General features: G+C 46.1%; 1 protein-coding gene across 1 annotated transcript; it reads left to right on the forward strand.

Moving 5' to 3' along the window:
• Nucleotides 1-2713: 2713 nt before the first annotated feature.
• On the forward strand, nt 2714-13155 carry LOC119377587 (uncharacterized; the record flags this gene model as incomplete). The annotated part of the gene is made up of 5 exons (XM_049411607.1): nt 2714-2811; nt 2932-3031; nt 7446-7640; nt 9236-9344; nt 12989-13155. Coding segments are annotated over exons 3-5 (470 nt in total), but the record flags the coding sequence as incomplete, so codon positions are not given.
• Between the last annotated feature and the right edge of the window lie 216 nt (nt 13156-13371).

A 13371-nucleotide genomic window follows, 5' to 3' on the forward strand; every position in this document is an offset into this window, starting at 1 on the left:
AAAAGGACACGGACTTTGCGCACTAACAACTTTTATTCATTCGCTTTCGCTCGTCATATATACGCACAGACAGTGAAAGGTGACGCTTGTCATGACGCAAGGAAGTGGGATGCAACGACAAGAAAGTGTGACGTAACAAGCTCCAACGAGCACGTGTTATAAGCACATGGAGCAAGTCAGTAATGCGTTTACGCAGTCGCGGCCAAATATTTCATTCGTAAAGTAAAACGCTTTGCTCATTTCCTTCGTCCTGCTGTTCCTTCCCACATGCCAGGGGCGTGCCAAGGTGGGGGGGGGGGGGGGGTTGAACCCCTCCCCCCCCGCCGAAAATGTTCAATTTTGCTTGCGTATATATAAAACGCACACATACAAACGCAAGCACGAAAATACATAAAGTATGGTTGACCCCCCCCCCCCCCCCCCGAAAAAAATTTCAGGCTACGCCCCTGCCACATGCGCTAGCTTCTTTGTCTTGTCAAAAATCGGCAACTTTTTGACCAAATCTTCACGCTGTCGCGGCCTTAATTTCGTCCAAGCATTGGCCAGCTTGGCCCACTGACCTCCACCAGCGGAGATCATTGGTTTGGCCTACGTATGTCTGACTCCTCCAGAGCCCTCCGCCTATTTATGCCTATGTTTAACAGTGCACTTTTCATGACTCGCCTGCTCAGAATTGCTACGCAGTCCACGCGGTTTAAATGGCACTGAAGAAATAACTTTCACCCCGTTCCTTTCGCCTATCTTTTCTTTTTCTTGAGCCCATGCGATACGGCATATCAGTACGGAATGACGGCCATCTTCTTGTACTCCTTGCTGTCATCTTTGGCAGGTTTACCTTGTCTGCAGATAGCAGCCAGCATTTTTTTCGCAGACTGACATATAGGGTATAGCCATACCGAAGTTGGTGACCCAGCTGCATGGCAATTAAGCAGTGGCGTAAATCCAGAAAAATCACAAGGAGGGACGAACGTCGTGCAATGGCGGCCATTCTGTTTTTATGAATAGGTTTACGTTTTTAATTATAAAAATTAAGAGTATCCTTTCAAATGAAAATTCAGAAATAACGAGCGTGAGCAGCCAAAAGTGTAAGCGTACGTTGCATGGCGATGTTTGTTTCTAAGCGTAACACGTAGGTAGGGTAGCATATTTCCAGCTATGTCATTGGGGTCAAGCCACGAAATAACAATGCTAGCACATTTTTGTGATAACGCGCAGAGGTACAGCTTTTCTTGAACTTCAGCTGCATTCCCCATAGCAGCTGCCACGATTTACCCCTGGAAAATTTCTTGTAAAGCATCTTTATGTTCACCGGTAATTTGTTTTTAATCACACAATCATAGTCAGCAATCAGATTTATACTTCATTGTGAATGGTTTTCAGCAAATCGCCGACCTAAATAACGGCCGGCACGTGATCGTGGATTCTTTATTTACTTTACATTTTAAAGCCCAGCATAAAAACATTTGCGGCACTTCAGAATTAGCATTTCAGAAAGCTCGTGCTCTTTTTGAAACGACCAGCAACTTTTATACTTCGTTTCTGCTCATTGGAAAAGCTTCAGATTTCAGAGCTGCTTTTACGGTGAATGCACTGAAAATTTCAATATGACGTTTGAAAGATAAATCTCAAGGTGGGACACTTGCAAGGGGTGTCCCTCCCCACCTGAACACAAGGGGGGTCAGACGCCCCTGAGCCCCCCCCCCCCATGATTTACGCCACTGATGGCAAGTGCACTTTTCTTGTGCGCACACGATTTTTCAATTTATCGCTCTTTTTACCATTTTTGAATATAGCCTGATTCATAGAGCAAAAGGCCTTCCTCTGATCTGGTGTTGGATTCCCAGTACATGCAGTGTCTCGAAAATGTTAACTTCAAATCGAATAACTTTAAGCTATCGATCGTTATTCGGCAATTCAATCGTGAATTCCAATATTTTGTGAAATTTAGTTGCACGCAGGAGATAATAATTACCTACTTCCATAATCGAAGTGCTTCTCACAATGACGTGCAGACTAAATATTTTCTTTTTACTCTGTACACTCGCCGGTAGGAATTTTCACACTACCATAACAAAAATGCACGCACGTCCCTTGCGATCGGCGCTCTGCGTCAGTCTTGTCTAGGGTGCCTTGATCACGGCCTTGATGCCCGCGCGCTGCAGGGGCGCGCGCATCAAGGCACTCTAGTCTTGTCGAGATTGTCCGTGCCGATTAGAAAATTTTGAGCTCCACGGAGCATGGGGCACTTACTTTTGTGGGAAAAGCCGGCAGGTAGCCGTCGCAAGTTTCCAAAAACACAAAGGACGTTTTATAGCCAGAAAAATTGCTGCGATAACTGGCCTTTTACAGCACGGCGAAAACTTGCGATGCGCGTCTTTCGGCCTCTATACACGTGCCGCCATCTGGCGAAGCTCTTTAGCAACTCAAGGGGTTCGGTGTCGTCTGTTTTATTTTTTTGTAGCGTGATTTTATTTTTCAGTTTGCATAATAAAGTTTGCCTGCGTTGACTTTTGTAATTCTTTCTGTAGCTGAGGCACAGCAGATTTTTTTTTAAGGAAAAGGGAGCGTAGGGGGAGGGGGCGAATATGGTACGTGCGTGTGTTTTTAACATGCGGTGTAAAAAAATTTTGCAGTGTCAGCGTTTGTTGTAAGCGAAATAAAGGGTCTTCATCCGAACATTTTTGTTTTTTTTCAAGCTCAGTTTTTGTTTCGAGCGTCGCCAGCTGCCACATTGCCATAGTCATCGCTTCACGTCATGTTTTTCCACGCCGTGAGTGCAGCCTGTGAGTAGTGGTCATGGCAGGAGTGGAAGTAAGTTTTCCCAATAAAGTTTAGCGCAGTTTAAATATTGCTGCCTCTACGTGACTGCCTCGAGCGCATCCTTTACGTGGAAAGAATCAGGATGCACAGGCAAACATCGTTTCTTTGCAGGTACCTCCAGTATTTAAAGACCTCCCGGTCAAAGTGCAAACGTCCAAGCTTGTCACTCGCAAGGAGCTCTTCTGCCAGCTGGAAGAAGCGGCAAAAACCGGTAAAGACTTCCGCAGTTTGTACTCATTCGGGGCACGGAAAATATGAGTTTGCCGGCCCCGCAATTTCGCCGGCGTGACGTGTCACAGCGGCTTCACGATTCGCACTAAGTGCGGAGTTTTTCTGCGCCGTCAAAATGCGGCACCGACCTCGATAACTTGCACGTGTTGCCCAGTTTTGCGGCCACGCCGGGCCGGCGTCTCTCATGGCGTTTGCGTGATCGGGTTTTTTTCGTAACCCTTTATAAGTCCGCAAAATAGTCTCGCGAGTAGTTATTTCTCTCCGCAAAGACGATGAAGATCTTAAGCCGGTGCTGTTGCTACTACGGTGTGTAATTGCCCAGTTGTACAGCACCTGCCGGTGTCGTTAGTCTGGTTTAGTAATCCAGCGTAAATACTTTTCGCGCCGGTGGCGGCTTGCTTGCAACGATCGTACGATTGCTCGATCGGGCGAGGCACCAAAGTTCCTGAATTGGATCTTGCGGTTACGCACGAAGTGTGGGCGGAATGCCGTGCGGTGACCCTGCGGGCGCAGGTGAGCATTCATTTATGAAATCGTGGATGCCCTTCGACGTACACGGGGCAGAAGCGGCGGGATAAGTAACCCTCGATTCACTGTGGGAGCTCGAGAACCCGATGCACCACCACCGCTACAAGCGTGATCGGATGCCGTTGGGCAATAGCGACACGATTATCTCCCGCTTCGTTCGCAGTAATCGCAGTGTAAAGTTTTGAAAAGAGACCGTGACGGCTCCTCATAACGAGTAGTTTGCAGTATGAAAGACTAGTGCCCAACCCCCCGCCCCCTTTTGTGGGTGTTGATGACCTGTGCATTTTTAGATAAAGGGGGCACCGAGCTGCATGGTAGAGAGGAGATTTTTAAAGAAAAAGTTCGGTTGTAGCAAAAGCAGTAAAAAACTGCGAGGACTGCACTGACTGTCCGTTTATTTGCTATCCGCCACTTTGTGCAACATTCATCAAGCGGTAACTTTTAAAAGCCTACGGTTGCTTTCAGGCAACTTAACCTTGGTTTGGCCATGTAAACCTAAAATGCTGGCGTTAAATTTATGAAGCATTGCTCTCAAGTACTTGAGACAAAATCAGCCAGCAATTCCCTGAGCAACTTCGAAATGCAAAGGCCACTTTTTACCTTAAGCCAGCCCTTGTTTCCACAAATATTCTGCATTGCCTGGGCGGAGACTTTAGAGCAAGCAGAGGCACTTCACTTTGTCTTATGTCAGTGACGCCTTTGTGATTTGGTTCACTCACTTTGGTACTACATATCCAATGGAAAAATTGTAACAGATATTTAGTTAAGAAACAGCTAGCTATAGGGGGTATGCACTGTACCTTGATCCGCGAGGTGGCGATAGCATCGCCGGGCAGCGACGCCATTTTGGCGGTCCGGCGTTCGTGAGCGCAGTAGCAGGTAGCAGTACCGGCAGTATGGCTACGTTCTGTATGCGTTCTGCTTAGCCACGCACCGCAGTGTCTCGTGCGCGGTGCGTATTTATTACATGAAATCTTTGAACGAATTTATTTGTGTGTGCGGAGAGACGGTACGTGGCGTGGTTGCACGTCAGCCAGCTGCGACAATGGTGAACTGCGCGTGTTTGGTTGTAACAACCACACGAAAAAGAAGCCTGTGGATCAGTATGCTGCCTCGGTTGGTTTTTTTTTCATACCAAAGGCCAGCTTTGCAGGTGCAGTGAGCAGCTTGTACCTCACCGTCTTCTTTGATGAGAAGCCACGGCGTAAGGAGCTTTTCATTAAATGACTGTGAATGACGAACCTGGGAGTACAAACAGACAACCTCAGTGATGTGACCTAAACATTTGAAATAAATTAGAAAGCTATCATAGCTGCAAAGTTGGAACACTAAGAAATGTCTGAATAAAGCAACGTCAACGCTGACTTGCACGACGTAAGTGATCGACGCAATGCGGCTTCTTAAAGTCTGGCGATCGCGTTTAACGCGGAATGGAGTTAGATCATACTTAATCCTTCAGAAAGCTGCGCGTCGCCCTAGCTAGAACTGTCGCTCAACGCTTGCGATAACTCAGCTACACACGAGCAAGGCAATCAGCGGTTGTTGAAATGCGAAAACCATTTAGAAGCAGCCACTGGCAAGTGCTGTAATCCCTTCCTGCCCTGACGTCCCGTTACCGTGTTTACGGGTTTCACACGGCGCTAGCACGACAGAACAAACGCGATTATAAATAAACGGGGAAGTCGGCTTACTTTTCTGACAACAGCGATTGTGCTGTACGGCAGAACTTTGACGCCTGTACTAAAAAGCTGCGATAAATCGGCTACACATTAGCACCGCACGCAGCGGTTGTTGAGAAGCAAAAACCATTTGAAAACAGCACTGCACCAATTGCTGTGATCGCTTTTCTGCCATTACATCCCGTTACTGGGTTTACAGTATCGGCAGAGCGCTCGCACGGCACAATAAACGCGATTACAAGTGGACGAGGGAAGTCTGTTTACCTTTCCAACTGCAACTATCCTGCTGTCTTGGAGAACCTTGATACCCGCTGCTGCACCCGTCCGCTCGTGAGATAGTTGTGACCGTGCATGGATTTATAAGCTTTCAGTTGCTCACGCGACACAAAACTTGTCTCGCGAACAAGGTAGTCCTTCATGTCGGTGAAGTCGACACGCGGCAGCATGCAGTGCAACATCGGGTTGAAGTTCAGCGTCTTCGAGTGGGTCTGCGCCGCCGCACAGACGCACTTTCGCCAGGTAGCGCAATCGCGCAGGTTTATCTAACCCACGTGCGTGTGCGCTTAAGTCCATTGCAGTCCACAGATGCACCATAAAAAGCGAAAAAACAGATAGTTCCACAGTGCCACCATGAGCGCCGCGAACCACCGAGACCGCCAAAATGGCGGCATCCTGGAACGACGCTAGCGCTCCTTGCGGATGACGTCAGGTGCATACCCCCTATATATGTTTGATGACTTGTACAGCTGATACTACACTTCAGTCAGCTTGAAGGAACTCAGATTTTTTTGGGCACTTTTATCTGAACAGATGGCAATATTACTGGACTATGCAGCACATAGAAGCTCTGACCATTGTGCGACCCACACGCTGTGGACTTCCAAATATTCATTCCTGCATGAGCATTTGTCTAAGACTAGAGAGGTATGAGTCACCTTCAAGCGTGTCCTTGTGAGGTTGATAAACTGTAGTCATTCTAACTGTATGGTGTAACGTCGGGCTGTTCAACTCTATCAGACACCCAAAAGTATTTGGCCTGCATGTCGTGCTGTGTTTAGTGTATTCAATTCTGGGAACTTATGTGTAAAACACGATACGATTACTACAAGGCATGCTGTAGGGGGGTACTCTAGGTTGATTGCGATGATCTAAGATCTTTATGTACACCTATATCCAAAATGGGTATTTTTACACTTAGTTCCCATTCAAATGTGACTGTCATAACCAGGAATCAAAACTGCCTCCTCTTGCTTAGTATTGCAGCAGCATAGCCGTTAAGTTATCACAATGTGTGCCTGTGCTGTTTGTCTTGAGTGTTGAATTAATCTAAACGCAGTTAATTCTGTTATGAAGAAAAAATATATGCTTCTTTTTTTTCTATTTGTGTATTACCATGCAAGTTAACCCATAAAGTTAGGTTTGGTAACAGCCTTGTGAAACTTGAGAACTTAAGGACTGTGCAGCATACAGTAAAATAAGCATAGTGCAATAGCGCAAGAAACACAGGTAAGAGAGACGATACAGGGGCGAACTTTCAACTCACGTTTTATTGCACTACGCATTCATACCAACTAGCTTGGCTTTACGTACTACAGTAAAATAAGGTGTTAAGTGTATAGTAGATACGAAGAGAGTGATGCAGAGTAGAAACATAGGGACATTCTAGTTCTTATTGAGAGCGGAGTATGCTGCTGGGCAGTCCATGTAGTGTGTGGGACAGAGCTGGTCGTCAATTAATCACAGAACTGAATTAGTGCCACAAGGAGAAGGGAAGTGAAGTTGGGTAAAATAGAAAACTATGCGGTGAGAGAAGCTAAAGACATGTGTAGGCTTAAAATTCATGTCTGCTTGCACAAAATAGGAGCAATTGGTGAATGTAGGGAGAGGCCCCGATTCCTGCCATGAAACATAGAAGGCCTGACAAAGGCCAGCTCTAGTGGTCACGTGACAGAAGTCTTGTAGCAATGTCACGCTTGTGTGGAACACAAGATGAAAGCTATGTTTAGAGCACACAGGAATTCTGGTGACGACAATACGGTTTCACCCTAAACCACCTGTTGAGCCGAGGTTCATTTCTTCCGTGACTTCGTTCTCGCCGGTGTACTCTAAAACGATGAGTTAGGAAGACTTTGTTACGGGACACAGCTTTGTCGGAGACTCGAGGGTTCCTGCTGACGCTCGTTTCAGGATGCCTAGCGGACCCTGTGGTGCGTGGCCTGTGCCAAGTGCTGGGCTGACGCTTTCCCGGTATCATGGGAGCACTTCGCGCCACCTGGTGGAACAGCTGGTCGATTCCTTGCTGGCCTCCCAACCGTCCAGCGCGGGTCACCTCATCTCCACCATCCTTGACGTGTCGCGTGACCACAAGCCCCTCTTCATCACGTGAGTGTTACCTCGTTTGCTGCAACGCTGGGTTGATGCTTCTCCTGTTGTCATGCATAGCTGTGCAAACATGACTTTGGTTGCTTCTCTCCTTGCTGCCCGGTGTGGCATGATTATCAGTTTGATTACTGAGGCTTTGCTGTACTTGTCTCATGAACTGACACCATTATTTTGAGTAATGAGTGAGTGTAATCCTAAGTGTATGCAGTTACCTTTACAGTCCATGTAGAAAAATGATGGTCTTCTGGGTGTTTCAGGATTGTTATTCCCCCACCTGACAGTGAGGCTGACTGAGGGAGTACAAGCATTTGTTAATAAATGGGGGAAAAAATGCTGTCTCTCATCTAAGACAAGTTTTGCCTTTGAAGCGTTAAGGAGTGTAGGCACCAAAATCAGCTAAATGTTAACCTGACACAAACAAACTACAGCATGAGCTTTGTGTGCTTGTGAGGAATGCTGTGATGAATTTTGTCAGAGAACAGATAGAAAGCTAATTTATTTGAATTTTGAAGTCTAGAAACAAAGTGTGGCTCCTTTTTGAGACTGATTGTGATAACCATTAGTGAACACTCTGAAAGAGAGCTGCAAATGGTGTGACATTGGAGATGTGCACAGCAAAAACGATGACTGTGACCACGTGTAGTATGAGAAAATTTCACCGTCCAATGTGAAGGGATCAAAAATGAAATGGTTTTTCGCATACACTTGCTCACGTCCAGACGGATGCTCGTGGTCGGACTCACCCGACACCAATAGTGGCGATGACGTGGTTTTGCTAGCGGGAGATGCAGCGGCACATTTTCCTAGAACTGGTACCTCAAAGTGGGCGCGCACACGTGAAATGTAGGAAATGGCACATCGGTTTGCCAACGTCTCCACTGTGGTACTATATGGTGTGCTGTCACAGGAAACTAATTTATGCCGTCACACAAACGCTTTCTACGTCTTTGCGGGAATTTTGAAATCTTGAGCAAAGATTTTTGTGTCTACGCTTGTTTAAGTTATACGGGGTGCCAGCTTTCAAGCGCCAAGATTTTGAAAAAATAGGAGCTGACTTATGTGGAGAAAACATAGTACATATTGTTCCCTACAGGATGGCTGGTAGTATTGTTTTTGTTAATTGCATTTAATTATTCAATCATAAGAAATCTTGTAACTCTAGAAGTAGTCTCTAATTATGACAGTGTCAGTAAGCCAAATATAGGCATTCATGTTTGGCTGTATTGCTGGTATTCTTGGTAATGCTGTAATTGCATGCAAATTTTTTTTTCAGCTGATGAAGGATGCCCGAGATATTAAAAATTTGTCTTGTTACTAGAAGGGCCAGAGTAGGAGCTGGTTGCGCGTAGTTCACACTTGACAAATGCTGTTCGAACAGCAAGAAAGACACACAAAAAAAAACTCACATAGTACACAAAATCAGTGTGGCTGTTTTATTTATTTTTTACTGTAGTATTGATTGCACTGCACATTTAGAAACGCGCATTGATCAAATGACTGTGAGCGTACTCGTACTGAAGGTCCGTGTATGAATGTTGCTTCTCTGTGCAACTATGATGACCGGCTGAACGTGGGCAAACCTGGCTTGTCTGCAGGAAGAACCTGGCTCGCACGTGCCTCACGGCGTTCAGCTGGTCTTGCAAAGTAGCCCACCAGGTCCTGGTCAATCGGGGAGACCTCAAACCCGACAAGATCCGAGACCTGGTCAGTCACTCCGACTTCCTCCTACGCATGAACAAGGACACGTGCAAGTAGCAGCACTTTTTAATAGCTGCCATTGTTACCATAGTTTATTGTTTAACAAGGGCATTGCCTGAAGAACACCTTTAGTAGAAGTAGAATGTTGACATCTCAGAAGGAACAGTCCAAATCATATGGTGGGAAGGATATCACTGTGTAGGAAGTGTAACAAAACTTTTAGGGACGTCAGATCATTAGAGTGACGTTCAGTGAGTGGTGACACAAAGCTCCGCTGCATCGTTCAAGCCAAGAGAGCATCGGCTGCCAACTACACTCATTTTTTCTGTGCTTGTTGCCTAAGTAGCCAAACTTACACTCGCATTTTGCTAAGTGCTTCGCATTGTCATGTGGACCTGCGAAGGCGACATTAGGGAAGTTTAGTTTGTTGCACGGTGTTAGAATACTTTAGTTCGCACACTTCTTTGCTTTTAGCTACCGGGTTACCGTAGCCGTAATTGTGAGAGGCCGGATAGGTTGGGCCACCTGGTGGCGCTAAGATGAGCCAGGCAAGCACAGAATTGCTGTCGCGGAAGCCTAACGTATTCTCCTTCTCTGCCGGTGTAATTTCTCGGCAGTGGCACAGTTCCGAATGCGTTGCCTTTTAAAACTTTTTTTTCGCCACGGCTACTGAGCAAAGAGAAAGAAACACACCTGTAATTGTGGTTGCACGAAGCGTCACGAGATGTCTATACCATCGTCTGGTAATTCGTTACTCCGGAGACATCTCTGCGTATACCGGAATACCGCGCACGCTAATATCCTATATTAGGGAATTTTAGCGAGTGTTGAAGGCATCTGGTCGGTTGCTCGCGCGTGTGTGGGAGAGCAGACGATGCAACACTGCACGCGTCACAGCTTCGTGGGCCCACGTGTTCAAGCGTCCTACACAGTGAAGTGAGTGTCCAACTCGGCACCCAGAAGCCGAAACCGAAATTGGTTCATATAGGTAAGGCGATATATAAATTATTTAGCTAGAATACATGAATTTTGGAGCACGTATCATGCTTCCTGGAGCTGTAAGAAACGTTTGCATCAAAGAACGTGCAAGCCACAAATTTGATGGCACCACCGCTTTAATGTGCTTGAGCCCAGGACTAGCTTGTTAATAAAGGAGCACTATCAGCCAACAGCCAAACCCTCTTCCCTGAGTTGTGTCCACATGATTTTCCAAATTTTCCAGAAATTCATGGGTTGGCATGCATGTAGAACTGAGCAGACGACATGACAAGTACACCTGTTCCGGGCTTTCCTGAATACAGTATATGCACAATGATCTGTTGCCTATTCTTGCTTAAGAAAGTACTGTGCCTTTTATGGAAAAGAGGGACATTGTTTCCTTGCATGCTAATGTTAGACATGCACATTCAATGTAGAGCTTTGCTGTTGGGATTGTCTCAAGCCAGTTGTAGTTCATATGTTTTGAGTGCGGTTATCCTAAGCTCACAGTGGCATACATGAAAGAGGCACATGTTTATCTATTAAGAGAGACTAGTCTTTTTTGCTTCCTTTTCTTTTAACTAGAGCTGTGCGAATAGCAAAATTTTGGGTGCGAAGCGAATTCGAATATCAAATGTGAGTGCGAATCGAATCGAATATTTCTCGAATATTTCTAGAATGTTTCTCGAATACTTCGAAGCGAAATTTCAGAAAAAAAAGTTGGAGAGGATTCCTAAGATATTCTTATGAGATAGTAACATGAACGTTTCTTTTCGCTGTGTTGATGAAGCGCTGGCGGAGTGGTTTTTCATAGTTGTATCAAGAATGAGGCAATGTAGAGGCCGAATTGTATTTATGTACATGGTTTGGTGCAACCAAAGTGTTGCCGACGACACTTTCCTCGTGCTAGGCAAAGATGCCAGTTCCTCAGCCTCTCCTTCTCTTTCAACTTCTGTGGAAACCCAACTGATGTGGCAGACAAGAGTGTGCTCCCTTCAAGTCTGGAGTTCCAAATCTGCCTCGTAGACGTCGATATATAAGAACATCTGAAATTTTGGATGCTAAAAAGCTTCGGCGTCCAATTTTTCGGACTTCCTGCCCAAATTCAGGTCCAAAACAGCATTAATTGAGCCCCACCTCTGCTGCATCTTTCATCTTCATGTTGTAACCAGCCTTTTCTTGAGTTAGTACATTTGCGACCGTAGCGGAGCTTGAAAGGCAACTTTGCTGCAATACGGGGGTGTGATGAGGTGAAGCATATTCAAAGTCTAGGGACCACTTCAAGTGGGCGTTGACTGTGTCTTGGCTAAGTTCGACCGTAACGGAGCTTGAAAGGCAGCTTTACCGCAATACGGGGGTGTGATCAGGTAAAGCATATTGAAAAATCTAGGGACCACTTTCAATCGGACGTTGACTGCGTCTTGGCAAAGTCCGACCGTAACAGAGCTTGAAAGGCAGTGTTGCGCAATACGAGAGTGTGATGAGGTGAAGCGTATCCAAAATTTGAAGGGGTCACTTTCAACCTGACATGGGAAGTTTGAATAGTTTGAATAGTAAAATTCGAGTGCGAATCGAATTGAATAGCAACACTATTCGGAAAATATTCGGAATTTCGAATATTCGCACACCCCTACTTTTAACCATTGACAGGGATGCAACAGCTGCGCCAAATGCGCCATGTTGATACAATTTCGTTTTTCTGCGCCGAGCTGCGCCGAAACCGCGATATTTGTCGAAACTGCGCCACGCTGCGCCAAAACGCCCCAGGTAACCACAAAATCTTTTTCGGTTGCGCTAGTTTTAGCCTGGTTTTAGCGCGGAACGAAGTCCGCAATGGCGACCTAGTGTTGGAAGGGGCTCCTTCATGCAATCCAATCCGATCCAGTGTGGCTTGACTCAAACATGACGTTAATCTGTTCTGGCGGGTTGCTGGTGGGCAGATGGGCCTAAATGAAGTTTTTACTGCTGGTTCAAACGCTGCTCTACAAGGTCATTCAACATGAGCAATGGTCAGCGGCCATTTAATGCGGAAGCACCGCTTAAAGAAAGTTAACTGGCAAATGGGCCGTTTGACACGTGCTGCAAATCTTAGTGGGGAGTTGCTATTGTTCGATGGAGTCCGGTTCAACGCTAGCTTTGTTCAACTAGCAGTGCTCACATGCACGAATCCGCGGATTGTATATACAGCAGTATTTTTTTAGCGCACTGACGAGTAAAGTGTTGACGAGTGAACTGTCGGCCGACACCACAATGTGCCGAAAAAGCCTTCCGCTTTTTGGGAAATGTGGACATTGGTCTTCTAATAATTTTGACTTCGACGCGAGTGCGGTCACCGCTTTGCTGGCGCGCCGCTTTGCTGTTTGCTGGTCACCGCTTTGCTGTTCCAAAAGCAAGCTTGTTTGTGAAGCCGCTGCGAATTTGTGATTTTGTGCTCCAAAACGGAGTTTTTTCCCGTAGCCTGCTCCAAATTTGGATTTTCCTGCTCCAAAAGCAAGATTTTCCTGCTCCAAAAATTGCTCCAAATCCTATTTGGCTGTTGCACCCCTGCATTGAGTAGCTTCCTTTTGCTAAGGTGTTGTCTGTCAACTTGACCTGTTCTTTATTCCCACTACTGCGTTAGCTTCTGTGGTTTGCCGACTGTGCTAATTGTGCCTACCTGATGTCTTCCCCAGGTGGAGGCTCAAACCAACCTGCTTCTGTCGGTGTCGTCAGCATGTGATGCCACGCTCAACAAGAAGCTCAAGAGGAAAATCAACTATCTCTGGAAACAGGTGACTTCAACATTCTGCCCTGGATATCAGAGGCACATTGCACACTCTGAACTCTCCCGCAGCCTGATGTAAGAGTTTTCTGCTGCAAGGCATTGTGTTTGTTTTAGGTGTCCTGAATTGCCTCTGAAGCTCCATGTGGCCGTTAAGAAGCCGAAATATGGTTGAACCTCTTTATTATGAAGTTGCATACAGTTGAACCCTTTTATAACGAACTCGAAAGTGCCATTAAAAGTGGTCGTTATATCAGTAGTTCGTTGTATATGGACTCACCCTTAAAAACGTGC

The sequence above is a fragment of the Rhipicephalus sanguineus genome, unplaced genomic scaffold (assembly GCF_013339695.2).
Source record: "Rhipicephalus sanguineus isolate Rsan-2018 unplaced genomic scaffold, BIME_Rsan_1.4 Seq497, whole genome shotgun sequence".
NCBI classification, from domain to species: Eukaryota; Metazoa; Arthropoda; class Arachnida; order Ixodida; family Ixodidae; genus Rhipicephalus; species Rhipicephalus sanguineus.